General features: G+C 38.9%; 1 protein-coding gene across 2 annotated transcripts in view; it reads left to right on the forward strand.

Moving 5' to 3' along the window:
• BEND5 (BEN domain containing 5) overlaps window positions 1-25188 on the forward strand; it is a 638947-nt gene that overhangs the window by 389472 nt on the left and 224287 nt on the right. For both annotated transcript variants that reach the window (XM_054164948.1, XM_054164949.1), the window contains exon 5: window positions 2460-2676. In XM_054164948.1, the coding sequence (XP_054020923.1) occupies window positions 2460-2676 (217 nt within the window). The remainder of the gene's footprint in view (window positions 1-2459; window positions 2677-25188) is intronic.

Consider the following 25188-nt stretch of genomic DNA (forward strand, 5'->3'; position numbering starts at 1 on the left):
TGGTATCTAAACACTAACTCTCTTTCTCTATATGACTCACAAATAGATTAGCAGTGACAAAGTGCTAGGGGAGATAAAAATAGATTAGCAGTGATGGGAGTACTATTATAATTATTTTTGGAAGATACAGTTTGCATTAAGAGTTTGGGCAGTCTCTGCCCTGAGAGAGTGAATTTAAACTTAGGAACCGAGGATGGTTTCTGCTGTTGTGTCAGACACCAGATAGTGAAATGTCAATACCAGATGTCCTAGACATCAAGATTAGCCATAATAGCCAAATGCAGCCATAAAGTGATGTGTCAAAGTGGATAATAAAACAGATGCTTCGCTTCTATAATGAAGGGGAAAGGGAGTGAAATATCAAAAGTGCCTTTAATACATTAACAAAGTTGTCTTCAACTTGCTTCAAAGTAGAAAGTTATTGAACCAAGGAGAACTATGTGTCATTTAAACATTAACTACCAGCAGATGAATTTCAATTAGCATTAGCCTTTCTAAAATTCTGAATTTCCTCCTATTGGTCTCATTTTACATGAAATTTTTATAGCATAGAGTGATGCTTGTCCTTTATTATTTCTCCCATGCTAATCTGGAAACAAATAAAGTTCAACAGCTCAGCAACATACTGTTTAAACTTGCATTACGGTTTGAGGACTGGGAGCTAGAATACATTTACCCACTGCCGTATCATCTGCTTGATTTGAGATCAAATGAGGGATGTCCTATAGCACTCCAGAGTAAGGGTGAATGATAGAAATATGTTAAGATACTGGAGAAACCTATTAGGTTAGGGGACTGCATGCATACAGCTGATGACATTTTCCCCCTGCTGATACTTTTTGAAAAAAAATTAAAAGAATCTTTTTTTTTGTTACTCTTTTCCCCTGCCCTTTGTGTTTGTGGCTTAAAAACAATTTTCAGGTCTTAGTGTGTAAGTGTCTTATTTAACCAAAGCTGCTACAGGAAATTCTTGAATCCGTGAATGTTCAAGGACCAGGCCAATAAAAGGGGCACATAAATTCTTATTTCAAGTCTAATTAACTGCATCACTGGCTCTTTATTGTACTTTGTCAAGAACGTCTCAATTCCTTTCTGTTTTTCTTTGTAGATCCTGAGTCTTGCTGATCAGACTCCTTAACTGCTGCTAATTGGCAAACACGTACTTCTGCATAATGAGAGGGTTTTGTCCTCTATTTCATATTAGCAGTGAAAGGCCATAACTGATGCTCTGCAGTAGACCAGCTTCTCGGAACTATTACAGAGGCACATTACTACTGCTATGTCTGTAAATCTTATTATGTTTTCCCTCACCATGATCCTAGTTTAGCTGAGATCTGCTCCAATCATTAGATGAGACCTGTTTATAATGTTGTGTAATTGAATCAGTTAGTGTCTGCAGGACCATAGTGTTTTGTTGCCAAACATGAATGGGAAGTTAGTTATATCAAATTACGAGTGCATGGCATGACTAGAGAATCTCCTATATAAATAAAGCTAGTAAATCTATGATGGAAGAAAAGATGCAAACAGAAATACTGAAACTACTGAACATCTGTAGTCCATAGAACAAGTATTTTATCCACCTCTGAAATATTGCTTATTTCTGTGGAGAAACAACAGAATAACTGAAGTTGGGTGGAAAATGGCAAGCAGACATCTGTTATTCCTTAAACAGATACCAGCTTGATAACAATGGCATAAACGTCTCTTATAATTATTTACCATCATGTATATTCATTTTTATCTTGTCAGATAAGCCAGAACTCTTGAGGAGGGCAGCAATCCAATTTGGAACAGGACCAAATATGCTTTTCTCCTTTGCCTTCTAATTTAGGACCTTTTTCCATTCCTGAAGTTTTTTGTTGAGGTTTCGAAGTTGTTGGGGTTTTTTCACCTCAAGAATTTATCTTTTCCTCCATTCATCAGCTCGGTGTTGATATATCCTGTAACTCCTAAGGATAATGAACATATAAACATGTCCTGAATTTCAGTAACAGTTCTGTCAATGTCACCTTACACTGTCATTCCTTAATTATGCCTAAGCTCTGTGCTGCTGAATAAGACCTGTATCAAAGGATGTAGCACACTCCAGCCTTTGCAGTGGTATGAGATGGTACCAGCTTGATAGCCAAGTATAAGATAGCATAACTGTTTGTCCATCCTTTTCAGTTCAGGAGAGTGGGTTTCTCTGGTTTTGCAATGCTCTCCTCTTCTGTGATGACACTGGCAGCTTGGGTGACTGATGCACCAGCAAAGTAACTGTGCCATGCATGGGCTCCTGGCATGGAGCTTGTCTATTTGAATGCTGCAAAATTCAGGCTCTGGGATCTGCTCACTAGCTCCTGAGCTACTCAAGGAGTTGTAATTCATTTGCTCTAGAAGAGATTTGAATCTCACATAGCCTTGTTGTCCAGCTTTCTTATGTCAATGTGTATATGTATGTTGCTTCTGTTTTTCAGGCAAAGAATACCCTCTAAAAACGTGTACTACTATCGTTGCCCAGACCACAAGAAGAACTATGTCATGTCATTTGCATTTTGCTTTGACCGAGAGGATGACACTTACCAGTTTGCTTACTGCTACCCCTACACCTATACTCGCCTTCAGCACTATCTTGACAACCTACAAAGGAGGAACATGGACTACTTTTGCAGAGAGCTGCTAGGACTCAGTGTGGTAAGTGATAGTCATGCTTGCCAACTAGCAGGCTTCACTGTGAATACCTACCCTTAAATGCTTATAGAGTATAATTCATCATCCTTGCTAACACACACACACATTTGTTTTACTGGTATCAATGACACGTGTGGTCCCTGCACAGTGAAATGTAGACAAATGCTAATTTAATTCCACATAAAATAGTTCCTTTGTGATATGCAATGCAATGCTAAATTCCCATGTAGGATCAGTTCACCTCTAAAGACATTAAAAGATGAAACTGAAAGAGTTTTGTTGAAGAAACATAATTTATTGGAGAAATGTCTGTTCATCTGTCTTTCTATGAGGTTTTATATTGGGAGGGAAGCATCTTTGTAACTAGAAAGTAGCTTTTCTTGGTAAAATAATGCAAAACATGCACAGGGGAGGTTTAGGCTGGATGTTAGGAAGAAGTTCTTCACAGAAAGAGTGATTGGCCATTGGAATGGGCTGCCCAGGGAGGTGGTGGAGTCACTGTCACTGGAGGTGTTTAAGAAGAGACTGGATGAGGCACTTGGTCCCATGTTTTACGTGATTAGATGGTGTTGGGTGATAGGTTGAACTTGATCATCTCAAAGGTCTTTTCCAACCTGGTCTATTCTACTTCTACTACTGCTCTAAAATACCTATTTTATTTACCCTTAAAAATGCCTCTTGGGTGATTTGAAATTAAAAGGGGTTTAGTGGTCTCAGTGCAGATCCTCATGGCCACATGAAAATGAAATGAGATGGTTCTTCTAATGCAGGACAGAGGATTAATGGTAAGGCTGAACTTCTGCTCACTTGGCTTTCTCTGAAATGTTGCCTGTCCTGAGGGTTTGGAAAGCATGACTCAGCCACTCCCATATCAACTGAGAAATCATTAGACTGAAAAACTAATGGCTGAAATCTTGGAGTTGTTTTGTTTTATTTTTGCTTTTGTTTTCCCAGACTTTATAGTGCCCTTGTATCACGTTCTTAATTTTTGTGAGATTTGATTTGGTCTAAACTTGTAGTGTCTGTGTCAGAAAAAGAAAGCTGTGATTCCTATGAAGGCTGCTGATCCCAGCAGCTGGGGTTTTAACATATACTGTGAGAATCAGAATGAAATCATATGTATACCCTGCACTGGAATAAATAAAAGGCTTCCAGCATTATAGCAGGTTGTTGCATAGCACTTAGAGGAAAAAAAGAACACATGGGAAAGAGGAAAAACAGTTAACAAAAGAAAGTGGTCTTAACCCTTTTGTCCATTAAATACAGTTCTTGTTCTCAAGATTACATATTCCTGAACTGGCATTAATTATTAATCATTCCAATCAGGGAGATAAACAATTATAAGGGGAAGGGGTATTAAAAATAGGAAAGTTAAATCTTCAGAGGGTGGGAGGAAAGAGTACTGTCATCTTAATGTGTATAGGGTTTTAATTATTAATCCTAGCGGACAGAGCTGTCATTAATTCTATAATGAAACTGTATTTGTTTCCTTTCACTGTGAAAATAGTGTATAAACAGTAACATTTGCATATTCATCAAAACCCTGATCTGACTGATTAAAACACTGAGATAGAAGGATTTGTCTTTCTTTTTTTCTCCCCCCCCTGCATTTTGACAGTTATACTCTTGAATCTTGTTAACATTGTGTTACCAGTAGTTGTTAAATATTATTTTTCATATTTCAGCAAACTAAACAAACAGATGCCATTCAAAATGTGGCAGGAAATGTGCTGTGTATAAGTCCTGGTTTTAAATCTACACGTACACACACTGTATGTCTTGCAGAAATTGATGTGGCAACATTTTTTGCAGCTCACCATGCTGATCTGTATAAAAAGCTTCTGAATCAGGCTCGTGCTGTAATCTTTGTAAGTAACGTTACAATCTCAGAGCGTTTCTGGCTTTTCTCCACACACAACTGTCCTAGAACAGCTTGGTAATTTAATGTCTTTGCTGAGCTTGAATAGACAATTTCCATAAGTTCTCTGCAAGTTAAATATTTTAACATAGAGCTTTGTTGCTATCATACATCTTTAAATGGTGAAAAACAGGATCCTTCAGTCTTCACTGCACAGTGCTTCATCAAAGCAGAAGCTGGCTGTACTTTAGAGAATTGCGTGCCATATAGGATAGATTTAGAGCTAAGAAAGCGAGCTCTGTCCCTGCTCTAGTCCCTTATGTAAGATAAGAGGAATCAGATTGGCATAAAGAGGCCCTTAAAAGCTCTATTCCTGGCGAAGGGACGATACCCCTGGTAGCAGATGGAGAAAGGTAACTTAAAAACGCCATCTGAGGACAACATCTGAAGTCCTCATGCTGGGTACAGGACTGAAGCAGGGTAGCATGTTAGGGGAAGGCTGTGGCATATCTGTTGAGCTTCCACGTAGCTGCTGATACCCCCTGGTTCATTCAAGGAGAATTTTACAGCTCCCTGCACCAGTTTGTGTTCATGAGGATGGAGAATGGTTTGAAACAATTTGGCTTGTCCTGGATTATGAAGTTTTGAACTGTGCCTCTTGGAAAGAACAGAATCTCAACACAGATCTTAGAGGTTTTTTATTTTTCTTTGTCATGGAAAGTAAAATGAAAGTCACAAGAAACCATGCTTAGCTGATTACTCCTGAAGGCTTTCTGAGTGCACATTTTGCTGCTTGTAATGTTTTCAAGGCAATCTAATTTCTAGTCTAATTTCATATTTTCTCTAAAGAAAGTACTATGCCTCCATTAACTCCTTAAATACTTTCACTAATTCTATTAAAATTGAAAGTGAAATATCAGTGTGGGACATGTAATTGTCATTAGGATGCAGAGTGGCAAAGCGATTCAGAGCCAAATGGCAAAGATTCCCATTGCCGGTGTGAACGGATAACTTAGCTGTTCCATTTCTGACCTTTTAATGCTTATATTCTTTACTTCAGAGAGCTATCCCACATTCTAGATGTGCCAAATGGTCTTGAAAATAGTCTCTTCTGCAAACTAACTACGATGGTCACCCAGGTGTCATTCAAGCTGCCATTTACATTCTGCCATTGTTTGCCCTAGGTAACTGGATGTTCAGTGGTTTGTCCCAACAGATCATCAGTTCAAATTCTCTGAGCTGTTTTTGAAAGAGTGAAATGAGGTGTTTGCATATTATTGATGTCTCTCTCATCTTGGCATGTGTTACTCACTGTTGTACAGCAGAATATAATAGAAAAATACTTTGTGTATGTCTACAAAGATACATCTGATTCACATGGGCAGTACCTATTTTATGACACGCAGTTTCACGTGCAGTAACAGTTCTGTGGAGCATTCTAACCAATGTTTCAGAGTTGGCAGAATTTCTGAGTGTGTCATCACTTGAAGCTGGTTGTCTAGATTAACTACATACTTGAAGTGTGTGGACAATTGATGAGACCTGTACTGCTACTAGTATTCCACTATCACACATAATAAATTAAAGTTTTGGTGAGCCTGACTCAACTGCTACAGCCCACTTTACAAATTGCCACTGGCTTGGCAATTTTTTCATTACTCACTCAAAAGTGAACCAAGATTAATTTGAAACTGATACTTCCTTTCACCCCATTAGGCAATGGTGCTTCCAAATTACACTTAAAGAGAATTGCAACTGCACATACAAACCACAAGCCTCCAAGGGACTTCTGCCATACACAGAGACTGGAATATGGAATTCTGTTAAATTAAATATTAAACATACATATTTTAAACCAAGAAGGCAATATGTCTAATGTAGAGCTCTGTAAGTGAGCCAATCTCTTAAGTCAGACATGAGATACTGAGTGAAACAGATTGGAACACAAGGTGCTCAATTCTGACACCACCCCACTTCGGTATATGTTTTTAATGTATGTAAGTTACTGCTGATTTTTGCTGGTATCAGAGAGATCAGAAGGAGGTCCTAAGATTGTGAAACTGCACACCAGGTGTCACAGTGGCTGGTTCATTGATCAAATATACCTTATTTACCATCTAAATGAACTGGGTACCCAAGGAAAAATAGTTGATCAGTTCTACTGATATCTACTGGTCCATTTTTAACTGCTCACTTATGATTGTTTTAAAGCATGAAGGAAAGAAAATAGACAATATTTTTGAGGTTAAATTCCCCATTTCTCCAGTGTTAGGCTATATGGTAACAATCCTGTAAAAGAGAAGTGCAGTCTTCATCTTTGAGAACAATAGAAGCCACAGACTTCAGTGTGATGTATCATGTCTTTGGAATAATGTTGCTATCAGATACTCTACTTTCCAATAGATCTGACTGTAGCTAGGTTGAAATGTTATCTAACTGCAATTTGTGGCAATTTACTAGGTCTGAAAAAGGCCACAAAAATAATGCATAACAGAAGTAACCCACATTTCTCACTTCTCTAGAATGTTAAGGCCAGACACATATATGTTCAGGGCACGTTCTCTGTATAGAGTGGTTCATCTGTTTACTCCTGTAGTAACTGCTGTTCCTATAACATTCCTAACAGGGATGCTATCCCAAAACTCTATGTGAGCTTTTAAATGTTTCTACAGCTATTTTCTTAGCTGGGCTGGATATCAGCAGAAGTAAAGTTGGACCTAAAAATAACACCACCAACAGATCTTTCCAAAAGAAAATATGATTTATAGTATATAATAGCACAGTGTGCTACCAGGGAAATTATATAAATAACAAGAGAAATAACAGGGAGCTACACTCTATGCCATCGATTTTAAGGAAAATTTCTTTGTTAGGATTTAAAGGAAGCTCTGGGAGATAAACTGGCTTGTGGGAATTGTAGACAAGGATATATAGGCGAAGCTATGTTGCTGTTGAAAGTTGCCATCTGTCTGTAGGATATATACAACTGTTCATGGTAAAAACAAGAAATACTTTGGCTTAAGTTGGCAGCAATATGTAGTTTTAGGGAAAAAAAAGCAGACTCAATAAAATCTTTTACAGTTAATATTTTGCAAGGTTACTAAATGTATAAGCTGCTTCAGGAACAGTGTGGCGAGCAGGAGCAGGGAGGTCATTCTGCCCCTGTACTCAGCACTGGTTAGGCCACACCTGGGCTCCTGTGTCAAGTTCTGGGCCCCTCCATTTAGGAAAGAGGTTGACTTGCTGGAATGTGTCCAGAGAAGGGCAACAAAGCTGGGGAGGGGTTTGGAGCATAAGCCCTATGAGGAGAGGCTGAGGGAGCTGGGGTTGCTTAGGCTGGAAAAGAGGAGGCTCAGGGGAGACCTTATTGCTGTCTACAACTCCCTGAAGGGAGGTTGTAGCCAGGTGGGGGTTGGTCTCTTCTCCCAGGCAACCAGCACCAGAACAAGAGGACACAGTCTCAAGCTGTGCCAGGGGAGGTTGAGGCTGGATGTTAGGAAGTTGCTCTTCCCAGAAAGAGAGATTGGCCATTGGAATGTGCTGCCCAGGGAGGTGGTGGAGCCACCATCCCTGGAGGTGTTTAGGAGGAGACTGGATGAGGTGCTTGGTCCCATGGTTTACTTGATTAGATGGTGCTGGGTGCTGGGTTGTATTTGATGATATCAAGGGTCTTTTCCAACCTGGTTAATTCTATTCTAATCCTATTCTAAGATGGTTATTTCTCAAATTCCAGAAACAACTGGTTGTCATATAGAAAAATAATTTCTCTAAGGATTTCTGTAAGAGGATTTCTATGAGATTTCTGTAAGAGTTGTTTATTTAACTCTGAGTAAAAATATCTTTAAAAATGAGAAGAAAGGTTAAGATTTTGTCAGTTTTACAGCTGACATTTTATAACTACTGTTGTGTGTTTAAAAACTCGTAGGAAAAAAATTCATTGGGGGGGGAGGGGATAATAAAAGAGCTTTGAGCACAAAGAATCCATTGAGTTGAGAAATCACCTGCAGAAGAAACTGGTATGATCCACTTTATAAGAGGAAAACTTCCTGAAAGAAATGACAGTAAATGAATCGTGTATGGCAGTTAGTCTATACAAACATGCGTAGGTCCAAAGCTGCACCCTTTCATTCTGCAGGGAAACTTTTGGAAAGTCAGTGACCTTTCTGAAGGTTTTTTCCCTGGACTTTCTGTAGCTGTACAAATTGGTCTTTTGCTTCATGGCTCTTCCCATTTCCATGTCAGGCTTTTCATCTCACCTTTATTCCACACTTGTCCTTCCCGTGGCTTGTCCTTTCTTTGCCTCAAATCTTACCATCTCTTTCCTTTCCATTCAGTTTATGCTTTCCTAAGCTAACTAAAAGAAAGAAATTGTGACATTTGTTTGCTGCTCTGATGTTACTTGTTCTTCTTTGTTCTTTCCCATTCATTTCTTTGAATGGTGAAGGAAAATCCAAAATAGCTGTTAGGTCTTTTAAATAACAGGACTGGACAAAGCAGTCACTTTCTCTTTTGTGTACCAAGTATTCCCATCTCAGTGCTATTTCAAGTAATTTCATGTCCTGGTCTATGACCTGTCTTTTCTGCTCCCTCTTTGCTCCATCCCCTAACATGTACAACAGCATTCCCAGAGAAGCTGGCATAACACATGCTTTATCCAGACTTCAACCTGAAGAGGAAACATTCATGATCTAGCAATTTGTTTTCACATACCTAAACTAACACCTAAGTGGAGGAGGGCATTTCAGGGTCTGAATCTTTATTTCATGGCAATAGTGAACTTCAGATGAGAAGCAGATTTTACTCATTCTTGTCCTCAGCACTTTATACTGCTTCGTTGAGTCTTGTGAAGCTCTGTGACAGCTGTAGTCCCAATAGGAAACAGACTGGTTTTTGGATATTTTTGTTTGTTTGTTTTTCACACAGCTGGTTCAACAGGGGATGAGGCAGCTGCTTTTAGGGACAGGTGGTACCTATTTTATTTTCCATGTGAAGTGTCTTGGCTCACTAGAACTCTTTTTTTTTTTGTTTGGTGCTTGGGAAAAAAACACTACAACCAACTAATATCATTCCATCTCAAAAGCATATCTGAGATGTTGTGTATACACTAATGGCTTTTTATGTTTGTTGGGGTTTTTTTGTTTGTTTGTTTTTGTTTTATCGAGATATTTTTGAAGATATGGATGGCCCTTGGAAACCTGGGGAAACTTAGAATGCAATCATTCTTTCATTTACAGAATTCCACCCCCCCCCTCTTTTGTAGCACAGCATTAAGCAATAATCACCCTGCTGATAGGATGCTGAATGTACTTGCATGTAGGGGAAATCGTGCTATGTGGAGCTATTAGCTACATTTGCCCCATAGCACTTTACTGCATTGACTCTGCTGGGATTTTTGACTGTATTTGAGTCGGTTTCTATTTAGATCTACTGAGCAGTGCCTGTGTAATGCATCTGTGGGGCCGGAGTTGTATTTTAATCTCTATTCTTTGACCACAGACCCAGAAGATGTTTAGCCTGACCCACTTTATGTGTAGGGGTGAGACTTTGGAACTGAAGGTTTATACAACAGTTTAAAAAATTCTGCTCAATCCAAAGGGTTTGGATTTATGCTTTTTAATTTAACCAAAGAAAAGAACTATTTATTGCTTCAGCTTTATACTAGCTCTATCATGTAAATAGAATGTATTGAAATCTCTAAATATCTCAGGCAAAATTTTGTTCACATAATTTGTGTAAGCTGAGCTTTGTGGCTCTAATCCAACAGAACACTTAAGTATAGATTTAAAGTTAAGAATGTTAAATAGTCCTGTTGAAGTCACTGGCACAGTTCATGGCATCAAGTTAAATGTGTATAAAAATGCCTTTAAGCTTTCAGAGGTCAGAACAATCAACGCTTTGCAAGATCAAGGCCTGGTGCCCTAATGTTTTGCCATTATCTTGTATTACCACAATAACAACATGACCACAGGAAAGAAAGAAGAAAATAAAATCATACACTTTAAGCCTAGATACTCAGTGTTTCCAGACAAATCATCTTATAAAGTAAAGAGGAGTAATGATGTTTTCAGTCTTATATGAATATAAATGGTTCTGGCTATTGGCTGACTTGTATTTCTGGTCTGTTTAAAAGTTTGTTTTAATAAGCTCCCAGGGGCTTGCTTGTCTAACATTTCACCTTTACCTACAATACACTGATACTAAGGGCTAAATTAGAGATCTGGTTGTAGGATATGGAAAGGATTTACTTGCCAGTCATTGGTGACCATTGGATTTGGCCAGTATCTTCATTTGCTCCTTGTAGTGCAAAAATAAAACAAATTCAAAATGAGGTATTTATGGTTTCAGATACCTTTCCAGTACTATAAAATTCCCACTGTACAAGTTATTTAAGACTTGTGGCTAAGACTCAAAGCCATTCACTCCCAGTTTAAAATAATGTAACAAAACATTCAAAAATAAGCAAACAAATATTTTTGTCTCATTCAGGCAGGGTTTGAGATTGATGCATGCCTTCCTCTACCATCCCTTCAGATTCATCTTCCCTTTTGCAATGGTGTATATCCAACAGAGTACACCAAAATAAGTCAACAGATAAAAAGAAGCCTCAAATTTTCTTTAAGGAGCATTTATTTGCCTGTCACCTCCTTTGTGGATATTTTGATCGCTTGTCCACATCTAGTTGGAGAAGCTGATTTAGGTTGCAGTTGTCTGTAAGTGTGCTGAACATATGTTAAGTGAATCCCACCATTATTCAGAAATCCTTTTTGTAGTTTATGACTAAGGTGTGTACTTCAGGCCTTCCACCTAGGAGATCCATGTTAATCCTGGAGTTCTTTGTCCTTGCCATGCACACGTTCAGTAAGACCTTATGTCTGTTGACCTTAAACATGAAAGCTGAAAGCTTGCTCAGTTCAGTTAATGTCTCAGAAGGGAACATGGGCTGTATCTTTATATGACAGAGGAATGAGGAGGAGAAAAGCAAAAAAAAAAAAAAAGGAAAGAAAGAAGAAAAGAAGAACTTGTTTTGGTGCAAATAATGTAGATCAAGGTTCCAGTGGCACAAGGTGGCCAACTACATCTTTACTATTGGCCTCAAGTATTTGAAAATGTGCTTGGAAAAAAATGAACTGAGGCCAATGGCATCCTGGCCTGTATCAGGAACAGTGCGGCCAGCAGGAGCAGGAAGGTCATTGTGCCCTGGTTAGGCCACATCTTGAAGATTGTGTCCAGTCTGGGCCCCTCAGTTTAGGAAACAGGTTGACTTGCTGGAACATGTCCAGAGAAAGGCAACAAAGGTGGGGAGGGGTTTGGAGCACAGCCCTGGGAGGAGAGGCTGAGGGAGCTGGGGTTGCTTAGGCTGGAGAAGAGGAGGCTCAGGGGAGCCCTTCTTGCTCTCTATAAGTCCCTGAAGGGAGGTTGTAGCCAGGGTAGGGTTTGGGCTCATCTCCCAGGCAACCAGCCCCAGAACAAGAGGACACAGCCTCAAGCTGTGCCAAGGGATGTTTAGGATGGATGTTAGGAAGAAATTCTTCATAGAGAGAGTGATTGCCCATTGGAATGTGCTGCCCAGGGAGGTGGTGGAGTTGCCATCACTGGAGGTGTTTAGGAGGAGACTGGATGAGGTGCTTGGTGCCATGGTTTACTTGATTAGATAGTGTGAGATGATAGGTTGGACTTGATGATCCTAAAGGTCTCTTCCAACCTGGTCTGGTCTGGTCTATTCTATTCACAACAACAGAATAAGTTGGTAGGAGACATGGGTGATATTTATGGGAGATATTGTATGTAGCCTGGGATCCATTCCTGAGTACAGTGTGGTGTTTAATTGTTCTTACATTTCTGCAATGTTAGGGAAGTATTTTTTTTATTGGAGTAGTGCAGTGAAGAAGGACATGAAATTTACATGTAAGGGAGAGTAGTGCCATCCTTATTTGAAGATACCATGTTACATTCAGTTGTATTCCAACTAAAATAGAAATAGGTGTATTTCTGGAAAATTCTGCCTTCTGTTGAAGTGCTGTTATTATGCATAAATATTGAAAATTATATTTATCTTTGGTTTGAAGACAAAAGACCATGCAAATAACATGAGGAGACAGGCACTGGTTAACATAAAGCTGTAGGTCCTTAATTGAAAACTTTTATTTTAACTTCTTAGGAAACTTAAGTTGCAGCTTAAAGCCTTTTTAATACTCCTGAAGAGAGATCTTATGTAGCAACCAGCCATATTGGTACGCAAATAGAACTGCATTCTCTGATAAAGTTCCTCTTTTTCATGTTTTCAAACAGCAGCTGAGCACCATACTGTGGCAGCAGAGAACAATCTGAGGAAATTAACACAGATTGGAAAGGTCTCAGTTATGTGACATTTTCAAGGAAAAACAAGAAAGTCAACCCTAGGCCCACGGTCAAATGTTTTCCCTGAGAATTCCTTAGCATGGTGGACATGCCTTTCTGCAGGGAGTGTTTGTTTTCTGAGCTACCTTATTCTGATGTTCTCATAAATGTGTCTCATAGAGGAAGACAAAGCAGAGGGATCATATGTTTCAGGAATTTTTATAAGTATGCCCAAATGAAAAGCCTATTCCAGAAATAATTTTTCTCCCATTTATTTTTAATTTCCCATTAATTGCACCCAATTTTGCACTTAGTCTTAATTAGTTAATTTTCAAGAGGACTGTTGCTTTCCAAAATCTACAGACTTCAGGAATATATAATACACATGCTTCTTTTCCTTTTAGATTTTCTGCATTAAGGTGGATTATAATAATGCATTAATATCCATCATGATACTTTTAATCAGCTTCTTAGTTTATTAGTAACAGCTGCACATTGTTAAAGGGCTTGGGGAAAAAAAAATCTAAGTTGCTTAGAATTAAAATATTAAGTACTTTGCTCCATATTTATGAATGCTGCACTGCTCTGCAGCATGGAATGAAGGAATGTGTTCTGCCTATCACTGTGGAAAACTCAAGTTATTTTAGAACTTCTGATAGCCTTCAGAATATAGAATCATAAAATGCATTGGATTGGAATGAACCCTCGAAGGTTGTCTTGTCTACCCTCTCTGCAGTGAGCATCGACATCTCAAACTAGATCAGGTTGCTCAGGACTCCATCAAGTCTGACCTTGAATGTTTCCAGGGATGGGACCACCACCACATCTCTGGGTAACCTGTTCCAGTATTTCACTAGTGGTTTTTTTTGTTTTGTGAAGAACTTTGTCCTTATGTCTGACCTTAATCTGCACTACTTTTTAGTTTAAAACCATTGTCCCTCATCCCATCATTACATGCCTTTCTAAACAGTCCCTCCTCAACTTTCCTGTAGGTCTCCTTCAGATATTGAAATGATGCTATGAGGTCTCCCCAAGAGCCTTATCTTCTCCAGGATGAACAACCCAAACTCTTTCAGCCCATCTTTGTAGGAGAGGTTCTCCAGCCCTCTGAGTCACTGAGTTCATTACTTTCTTCTGAATGTAATGCCACTTTTTTTAGGGAAGGAGTCTACTTCAGAAACCTGGATCATGTGAAAGAAGCCTGTGACAAAGGCTTATCTTCATTTTCTGATGGTAGTTGTGCTGAACAGAGTGAGGTTATAGGGAGTGTCACTTGAGGAACGAGGAACTTCTGTCAGGACCATGGACAGTGCACATGAGTTGTCTTTTCCAGACAATTGCACAGCCTCTTCACCTGTCCTTCCAATAAGCTGAAAATGGAAACAGCTTCTTCCACTAGTCCCAATGCACAAAACTGAAGCTCGACTTTTGAGAGTTAAACATCCAAAAAAAGTTTAATGTTTTGGAAAGCAGACCCTCTTTGTGACTGCTGGACTCTTCAAACTATGGCCCATGGTGTTCAAGAAAATAATTAGAAATAGAGTCTGCTCTTTTGCACAGTTCATGTGATTCAGGAACTCAAATCTGTTTTTCTTATTTGCCTCCTGAGAGTGAAAAATGACCAGCAAAGTGTTATGTCTGATGGAAATGTCAGAGATGACTGATCTTTGTAGATTAAAAGATGAAGACTAAACCAGAGGTTGATGGTACTGTGTTGGAGAAACAGGAGGTATTTTGGCCATACAACAAGGCCCACTGGGATTTTTCTTACACCTGGACATAGCAAGTAATCCAAACAATGAATATTTTAAAATTTGAAAGGTAATGGGTAGAAAAAGAATGGTGTTACTAGTCCCAACAGGGTGTTCACCAGTATCATAGCTTCTTTATCTACAGTGAATGGAAATGCATAATTTTCATATTGCCTGTAGTTTGCCTTCCTCTCTAAAGCTTAAGGAAACGGTCTAGAACCTTAGCATTCTCAAGGCAATCAAGTTATCAGCATAAAATGTTTTGGTAACCACTGGATGAGGACTATCTGCTCTTATAGGAACTGATGATATTGTGGGATCCCAGAAAACTTGTAAAAGATTTTTTGTTGTTGTTGTGTTTGGTATGGTTTGGGGTTTTTTTGTTGTTGTTTGGTTTGGTTTGTTTGGTTTTTTGTTATATCATGGTAACTTCTTTATGAAGAAACCAGGCAGTATATATCCTCATTCTCAAGAGAACAAACTACTCAGAATGTGAACTCAGGAAAAGAAAGACTGTATGTATCAAATGTGTACTTTTCTGTTGTTGTAATCATCCTTACAAGATACAGTGGCAGCACCAGATTTGCCTTCAGCTCCAGCTGATTTTGAAATCCTTCAGAGCTTTAGGAATAAAACTGCACATATCCTTTAGATTTCTTTTATAGAAATAGATAAGATTTTGTAACAGCAAATAACACTGCAGAGCTGAACAAAATTGTCCTCCCATAAGTGAGGCTTGGATGTACTCAGACCAAATAACATTGTAGACTCATACTACACAGGCTCACAGAAAGACAAAGAAAAATATATTATATTCTTCATGATCAAACAGAATTCCTATATGTCCACCTTGGCTGAAATTCCCATTAGTCATGGCAACCAATAAGAGAAATACACAGCAAGAGATAACATCTGATTTAATGCTGACAAAGAGGTGGGATGCATTGATCTGTTTGGCAGGAAACTTCATTCTTTTTCATTCCTACAATTTGGATTTTCTTATTACTGGACACAGATGGCAAAATATAATTTTATTAACTGTAACCATTTGTTTTGTGGTTCATCAATTAAAGTGCAAAAAGTACAGAGACTACTTTATGCTGGCCATTTACTAAAACAAGTTAGCATCTAGAGCTATACTACAAATGGCTAAAGAAGTTGCATACAACGCTTCAGGATCATTTGTTGCTATGACAATAATGAAGCAGAATAGCTGTGGTCTCTGGAATTTTAGATGTTTCATCTTCCTAGAGAAATACAGATAAATTCAAACCCTTCTTTAGCTAGACTTCCTTCAGAAATACATGTGTATTTGTTACAAAATGAGTTTCTCTCTACTCATTAGAAAGCTAAATCAGAAAATAATAACAATGGGTTACAAAGCTCCTCAAAAAACCCCACCTCTCCTCTTATCTACTGCTAAAGCCAGTGTGAACCACCAGCAAGTACCAATGAAAGTAAACTGCTGCCGGGGAGGTGCTGGAGTTGCCACCATTGGAGGTGTTTAGGAGGAGACTTGATGGGGTGCTTGGGTTTAGTTGATTAGATGGTGCTGGATGATGGGTTGGACAGGATGATCTCAAAGGTCTCTTCCAACCTGGTCTGGTCTGGTCTATTCCATTCCATTCCGTTCCATTCCATTCCATTCCATTCCATTCCATTCCATTCCATTCCATTCCATTCCATTCCTTATACCTATGAAATGTCTCCAAAAGTTCCAGTATCAGCCAAGTACACTTTTGATAGGACTGCATGTCAAAATCCTTTCCAGATATCAGATATCCTTCTTTATCCAATAAGAATTGCACCTGTATTGTTTTTTGACATCTGGGGAATAAATTGGTTTCTGGAAATTTCCACCTTACTTTCATGTGTTTCCAAATAATTACACAAGTTTCCTGCCATGCTCTCTCAGCAAACATAGATAGGAAGGATGTTCTCTCTTGCAGCTGGAGACAGCAGCAGAGTAGCTGCTCCATAAAGCCTTTTCCTAGCTAAGCCAGGGCAGTGACCATTTCTTCTGTTGGTGGGTTGTTTTCTTGTTGATTGGTTTGGTTTTTTGTTATTGTTGGGGGTTTTTCTGGGGGGTGTTTTTTGGGTTTTGTTTATTTGTACTTATATATAAGAAATAAGATTTGATTTCTTTCATCACAAATCATTAATTTTACCTTCAATAATGCTGAATCACAACAAAATTCATGGACTGGTGACAATTAACATCCATCAACTAGCTCACAAATTATACCTCCTTTGATTGATCTGAAATGGCTCCATGTGCTAAGATGTAGGATAGCCTGCACTCTGACAGTAGCACATGCTATATAAGCTATTTGAAAACATCAACAAGAGAGATGTATCTAACAGAATAGAGAGCTCATATGCACAGACAGTCCAGAATATTGAGTTTTCCTGGGAATTATTACATGGAAATTTACTAGAACTAACAAAGGTGTTCAGACTTTGAACATTTTCTTTCTTTGACTCAAAAAATACTCCATAATTACTGTAAGGCAATGATCACAGGCTACTGTATAAAAGTAATGTGCTATGATAGTAAGCCTCTGGAACTGATGACATGTCATCAGATCTCCCTGACCACACTTACCACTAGTGACAGATGTACTTCAACAATGATCACAGACAGAATTCCTTACAGCAGCTTCATACGATATCCTGTATGCTGGGAATACCCATCTGCAGCCTTATTTGCAGCCAACATGAACATGAAATTCTACAGCTTTTGTTCCAAGGATGGTCTGAGATAAATCTCACTGGAAAACACCTTCACCATGGCACAGTTGGGTAAACTGATTGTGTGTTGTTTACTTGAACGATCCTGAATGCCAAAGGCCTAAAACAATTAATAGGTAACATATAGCCAAGATTTCTTCTTTTTGGAAGTTCATTCTCTCATTCTAACAGAGGACAACATTTTTTATGCCAATCTTTTGCATCTGTGTTCATTTTTGCATCTTTTGCATGTGGATGTGTGCTGACTTCAGAAGGGCATATTCATTACAGCTTTAAAGACGGTATCTAAGAATAAACCAGGATCTACTAGAATGGCATTTCCTAAAAGGAAAAATATGTTATGTGTTAATTTTCATGTAATTGTCTTCCAATCAATACTATTTGAACTAATTTTTATTGCTAATTTTGGAAAACAGAGTTCAATTGCATGAGATTTAACACATCTAAGTGCCGGGTCCTATGCAGTGGCCACAACAACCCCATGCAGCACTATAGGCTGGGGTCGGAGCAGCTGGAGAGCAGTCAGGCAGAAAGGCACTGAAGGCAGTGGTTGACAGCTGGCTGAACATGAGCCAGCAGTATGCCCAGGTGGCCAAGAAGACCAATGGCATCTTGGCCTGCATCAGGAATAGTGTGGCCAGCAGGGAGGTCATTCTGACCCTGTACTCAGCACTGGCTAGGCCACACCTTGAGTCCTGTGTCCAGTTCTGAGCCCCTCAGTTTAGGAAAGATGTTGAGTTGCTGGAACGTGTTGAGAGAAGGGCAACAAAGCTGGGGAGGGGTCTGGAGCACAGCCCTGTGAGAGGCAGCTGAGGGAGCTGAGGTTGTTTAGCCTGGAGAAGAGGAGGCTCAGCGGAGACCTTCTTGCTGTCTACAACTCCCTGAAGGGAGGTTGTAGGCAGGTGGGGGTTGGTCTCTTCTCCCAGGCAACCAGCACCAGAACAAGAGGACACAGTCTCAAGCTGTGCCAGGGATTGTTTAGGCTGCTGTTTGGAAGAAATTCTTCCCAATAAGAGAGATTTGCCATTGGAATGTGCTGCCCAGGGAGGTGATGGAGTCACTATCACTGGGGGTGTTTAAAAAGAGCCTAGATGAGGCACTTAGTGCCATGGTTTAGCTGGTAAGATGGTGTTGGGTGATACGTTGGACCTGATGATCTCGAAGGTCTTTTCCAACCTGGTTAATTCTGTATTCTGTAAAACCTCTCATCTTGTTTATTTATTTAAAAAATTATATCCACAGCTATGTGGCAATGCTGCAGTCATTATTTCATAGTATTGCATCAAGTTTCTCTAAAAATTGTCAAAGGCCTTTTAAGTTTTTTTCACTGTCATCAAAACTACCTCCACTGTTTCATTTCTCATGACACCTACATTGAAGTGTTGTTCCCAGTCTCATTACTCTCTTTCCATCAAAGTTCCTTCCTTCTGAGTATAATGTCTGTTACAGAGGCAGTGATGCAAGGAGCTCTGGCATCTGACCTCTCCTGACTTATGTTTCATTACAACAAAGATTCTCCTAGATTGTGTCAAAAAAAGTTTTCTATTATTTTTTTTTTTTTTCAGGATTAACCAAATGCTTAAATGATCTGAGTCATTTCCTAAGCTGGTCTGAGGAATGTCATTCACTTCTAGGACTCTAGAAAGGCTTAAGACATCTACTTTTACAGAATTAAATTCTTCAGGCATCACCTTGATTTATTAGCTTTTAACATGATGTCAACACAGGTCTCCACTCTTAACAATATGAAACCAAAATGAACAAAAAATCAAACCCAAGCAAACCAACCAAAACAAACAAATAAACCTAAAACCAACCAACCAAAACCTAAAACAAAATCAAACCAAACAAAACTCCACACAGTCACAGACCCCCCCAAAAAACAATAAAATGCAAAACAGCCAAAACAAAGACATACATGAACTGCTTCAGCAGTGTCCAGAGAACGCAACAAAGCTGGTGAGGGGTTTGAAGCACAGCCTTATGATGAGAGGCTGAGGGAGCTGGGGGTGCTTAGCCTGGAGAAGAGGAGGGTCAGGGGAGACGTTGGTTTAGGCTGGATGTTAGGAAGAAATTCTTCACAGAAAGAGTGATTGGCTGCTGGAATGGGCTGCCTGGCGAGGTGGTTGAGTCACCATCACTGGAGGTGTTTAAAAAGAGCCTGGATGAGGCACTTAGTGCCATGGTTTAATTGATTAGATGGTGTTGGGTGATAGGTTGGACTTGATGATCTCAAAGGTCTTTTCCAACCTGGTTAATTCTGTATTCTGCCTTGAATTCTGACTATCTGTTGGGCACATCTGTGGAAGACCTAATGGATGATGTTACATGCATTTCTATTGTGAGGATTGTCTTCTGTTCTGGATTTCTTTGCTAGAGCAGTTCTGTCATAGTTTCTTCTTCATCAGGGTAAAATTCATGTGTTTAATTTACTGTTTGGGATTTTCTTACAGTGCTGTCCATACAGAGGCAACCATGCATAAGAAATGTTAAGGTCATATACAAAGAAATGCCCATTTCCTGTAAAATCACTGTGCATCTTCCTGCACCTTGGGTTCATTTAATTTAATATGGCAGCGAAAGCATAGAGCTCCAGAACCATAGCCAGGAGTGAAAACAGGGAAAAACTGGATATAATAAATCTTTGAGAAAAATAGATGAAGTCATCTAGATACCTTAAGATACATGTGGATGTTTTCAGTAGCTGTTTGTCTTTCAGTGTCACTGATGAGCCCATGATGATGACATAGAGCCTTTGTGCTTGCCTAACATTTAGAAGATGCTTATGACAAATAGGGTCACATAATGATGATGCTTACCAGATTGGAGATTATATATTGCTATCATTACTTCAGAGGTCATTTGTAGCTTTTTGAACTTTAAAATAGGGCTGAACCATCTTCAATCCCACTGTAAGTGTTGGGAAAATTTGATGAATGAAGGATATGCAGAACTGTTTGGTTCCTTCCCCCTCCCTTTTGCCCACCTCCCCCCCCCCCCCCCCCCCATATATTGCTAATGCTGGAGCTAAGGCTATTCCTTTTCTTTATAGATTATGAATGTCTGTGAAAAACAAAAGCTTTAGAGCAACCATGCATATCAAAGAACTTGGATCTGATGATGTTTGTATTAAACAGAGTTGAAATACTGCAACAGTTATCTTGGTTTTGAGACTAGATACTAACGTGGGTCAATGATAATTCATGACAGTAGTTTCAAAGGCAAGTTTTCATATTTTAATGTCTATAATCCTCTACAAGTGAGCCAAGGACTGTACTCAAGAGTGTCTTCGTTCCACTTGAAATCATCTGCTAGTTCTTACGACACTCAGTGAATTTTGACAAGGAAGATGATAGTTAAGAATTTGTAGGATTTATCTCTAATGTTGTATTTTCAGAATAGATGTCCAGTCCCTAATAATTTAACATTTATTAATTTAAGTAATTTATTTTAATAAGTCCAAAACTAGGGTTGTTTCCTTCATTTTCATCTGTGTTGATGAACTCCAAGCAAGTCCTTTGGAACAAATGAAACAGTAACTAGTAACTGTTGGAATTCAGTGAGGCTAAAAAGAGGAAATGATTTATAGTCACATAAAACAACTATGTTAAAAAAAGAATTGTTTAAATCTATCTGCCACTATTAAAATTCTGTGCTCCTTGCAGATGCCTAGTTGTTCTGGAAAGAGAAGTGTCTGTGTTTGGTTTTGTCCATCAAAGAGTTCAGAGACAGAATAATGTTCAATTACGATGTTAATCCGAGTACAACAGTTTCGACTGAAATGGCTCTATGGAGGATTTATTCTCCCATCTATGCAGGTGCATAAAGAACTCTTTTAATGGGTGGTGCATATAATGTTGTAAAAGAATAGACCCCATTGTATTAAAATTACATGCCTGGGATTTTAACATAAAAACTGAAAAATTCCACTGTGCAAAACTGACTTAAACTCAATTTCCCTCTCCCCCTTTTACAATGTCAAGATGCCTGAGTGCTCAAGTGACTGAATAAGTACTAAATATTTAATGCATGGAGGTTACATTAACTGAGTCTTTGATCTGAAACTTCTTAAAAACATCTTAAAAGCCCTTCAAAAATGGGTTAGTATTTCATTACAGTCACTTAAAACAGATTTATTTTATCAAAACATCCTGTCAGAAACCCCAAAGCTGTGATTAATAACCTACAGCATTTTGACTAAAGCATCTCCTAATTCTGGCTTCTCAGTGTATCAACAGGTTGCCTGTTGTGGTTATGAAATAGATGTCCCTGTCACCTCCTGTCTGCCATATGTGCAGAATTTCTTTGCTGAGAATTTGGGCAGATATGTACATTGGGGTATATACAGTGGGATTCTGCATGCTTGATGACATTCAAACAGATTAATTCCCATTAATCCTGGATTGAATCAACCTTTTGTATCTTCATGGAATCAATTTCATAGGGCAGTTTTGTACAGATGCTTTTGTATAGTAATGTTTACTAGATTTTGAGCAACATGAGCAATGGGATAGATCAATAATCAATACCCTGGGAAAATCCTTCTTGTTTTTAACCTGTACAGCATAATTTGAGATCATCTCTGGCTGTGTCAATATTGTGTCCATTAGATTTACTTATTTTTATTGTTCAAGGAGCACAGGCTACCGTGTGATACTGTGTATCTGCTAGTTGTATAGAAGACAGAAGCATATGCAGAGGCAGGTTTCTGTGTGATGAATGTCTACTGCATTCAGCAGAACTTGCATGAGAGAACTTGGCCAACCTAAATCTGCCTTTCCTCCTTGTAGATTTCCTTCCCATTGTGCACATCTAGATCCCAATCTGAAATTCCCCCTGGTGTTTTGCTAACCCAACCTGTTGTGTCCTAGCACAACATAAACACAATCTAGGGTCTTAAAAGTTTAATCATAAACCACCTGGCCACTCTGATGCTGAGTTTTGAAATGTCGTTCTGAGTCTTTGAGCTTTCAGCTCGTTCCTACCATTTCTACTTCTTAATTCATGCCTGTTTAATCAGTAGAAAGGAAGCTGAGAAGATCAGCTTAGAAACTGGTCTGTTTCTGTCTTCAGGAATTGGATTACAGCAGAATGCTAAATGTAAAATAAAGTAAGTTAAACACCAGATCCTGAGCTCACTGTAGGATCATATGTAGTCATTTGCCATTATTTCCTCAGAGCAAAAGTTAAGGATTTCTTCTGGAGTCTGCCACAATAGTAATGAAAGGCATGTGGCTAAATCCTCCCGAACCACTTTGAAAACATATTCCTTGCGTCTTCAGGGAAATAGTGCTTTTGTCAGTGTATAGCTTGTGTAGAAGACGCTTTGCATATAAAAACCACGTGTAGATTGAATCCTGTTATATAAAGCAAAGCTGGGTTGCTGTGGAGTTCTTTTGTAGTACCAACATTAAAAGGGTTGTTATAAATAAAAGTGGAATATAATTATAAATGCCCTTCTGAGGGAAAAAAAAAATCCTTGATTACCTTTGAATTCTTTTGCCCTTTGAAAAGGTTATATTTAACTGGTTCACTTTCTTACTTGATGTTTCAGTTCCCAAGGGAAATCAACCTCCAGTGCGAACTGTTTCAATTGGGTTACATGGCTTTACTTTGTGTCTTGCATTTGTTAACAGACAGGTTATATAACACTGCAGGCTAAATATACATTGCTGTGTTTCCAGCTACCACTGGTACTCTTGGAGAGATGACCAGAGAAGTGGGAAATGTATTTTATTTCTTTATTTCTTTATTTTCCCAAAAGTTTTTCTGAAATTAAGCCCTCTTGATACCAGCATAAAATGCTTGGGAGTAGAGACTTCAAGGAGCAGGGCGAGGCTCTAAATCTCGAGCTAGAAAAATGTAGTTAATGCTTTGATTTGCTACTGATGGTCCATGGGTTTGTTTCTTTTTTCATGACCAAAAAGAAGTGGGTCAAATCCTACCCTTATTCCCAGTTGCACACAGTCTGTGGAAGTGCTGTTGACTGGAACAGAATTTCCTTGAGTTACCGATGTTGTAACTGAGAAAGTAATTGGAGCATGTGTGTGCTGCCTTGCTGAAATGCAGGAGGCTGAATTCTAGTGGGATGTTTTCCATTCCTAGGTAGTTTGGTGTTGAGCAGCTTTAGAGCTGTTATTCTTATATCTCCATCAAGTAATGCTTTCCTGGTAGAGGGGGACGTGAAAGACCCTTGTACAAAAATAGCAATAACAAAAAAAGAAAGGAAAGAAAAAGAGATTTTATCCATGCTTTTTAAATTTATTTATGGGGTTTTTTTAGGCACTGATCAATAGCCCCATGAGAGTGCTGTATTTAGAGAAGAGAGGCAAGCAAGGAAGAATCTTAACTAACTAGCAGGAAGTTGATTGTAGCCTGCTGGCATTCAGGTGACCAATAGGAGGAAAAATTTATGCCAAGAATCAGCAAAAGCAGGAACATGCTTTAACACTTTACCTATTTCATTTAGCAAGTCCAACATACTGCATGTAGGCTCTGGAGCTAAATTTAGACTGGTTTTGTTAATTGTGTGGCATAAGCAGGGTGGACAGTGAACTATGGCAAATGATGTTTTGATTCGGTATGCAATGATGTTTCTATTTGAGATGCTACATTCAGAGCAGAAATAAGAGTAAATCAATGTATAGGTTAGCAGCAGCCTCTACATCCCTTGTCATATAATGAGGTACCCTGGAGGTATCCATCAGTTTTCCTAGCATCTAATTCTTTGCAGTAGGTGATAATATATATGGTATTGTTATTTTCACCTCTATAAATTCAGAGAGTTCAGTCAAAGCTAGTTGTGTTTCATTGTTATACAGTCTCCCCATGAGGAGAGGCTGAGGGAGCTGGGGTTGCTTAGCCTGGAGAAGAGGAGGCTCAGGGGAGACCTTCTTGCTCTCTACAACTACCTGAAGGGAGGTTGTAGCCAGCTGGGGGTTGGTCTCTTCTCCCAGGCAGTCAGCACTAAAACAAGAGGACACACTCTCAAGCTGCACCAGGGGAGGTTTAGATTGGATGTTAGGAAGAAGTTCTTTATAGAAAGAGTGATTGGCCATTGGAATGTGCTGCCCAGGGAGGTGGTGGAGTCACCATCACTGGAGGTGTTTAAGAAGAAACTGGATGGGACTCTTTATGCCATGGTTTAGTTGATTAGATGGTGTTGGATGATAGGTTGGACTCTTTTCCAGTCTGGTCTGGTCTGGTCTATTCTATTCTATTCTATTCTCTGTGAGTGAAGAAAGACCTAGGCTAAGATAATGTTTTGGTATTTCAGAGCTGTTTCTGTGCTGAATTGATATGTGTATGTATATAAATTTGTTTATTAAAAAAGGAAATTCTACCTAGAATTCCTAAATTATTATTTTTCTTTTGAGCACTGCTGACAAAGCTGAACTACCCATACATTTTTTCAGAGTTCATTAATTTTGCAGTCACCTGCTGATGGCATTGTTGTAAATAAAGATTTTGTGTTTTATCACTGTTAGATTAAAAAAAATACAAACCCAAACAACCCAAACCCCTCAATGTCTTTACATTTCACTAAACTTCACTATCTGATAAAAGAACTTTATTTTATTCAGAAAAACTTTCTGGAATGGTTTTTTCTGTCCCCTTCCTGTGAGCATGTCCTGTCTTGCCTCTAGACTGAATAAACTTCTGTACCACATCTTCCTGAAACTCATGCAGTGACAGATTTGTGTTGCCTTAACTCTTCCAAAGTAACTTTTAAGTACTGGTATAAATTGTTTGCATGCCTTTTTGTGTAACTTAATCTTAGGAGCTTAGTGTTAGGAGGCATTAATAAATCCATCTCCA

The sequence above is a fragment of the Dryobates pubescens genome, chromosome 11, assembly GCF_014839835.1.
Source record: "Dryobates pubescens isolate bDryPub1 chromosome 11, bDryPub1.pri, whole genome shotgun sequence".
Classification (NCBI taxonomy): Eukaryota; Metazoa; Chordata; class Aves; order Piciformes; family Picidae; genus Dryobates; species Dryobates pubescens.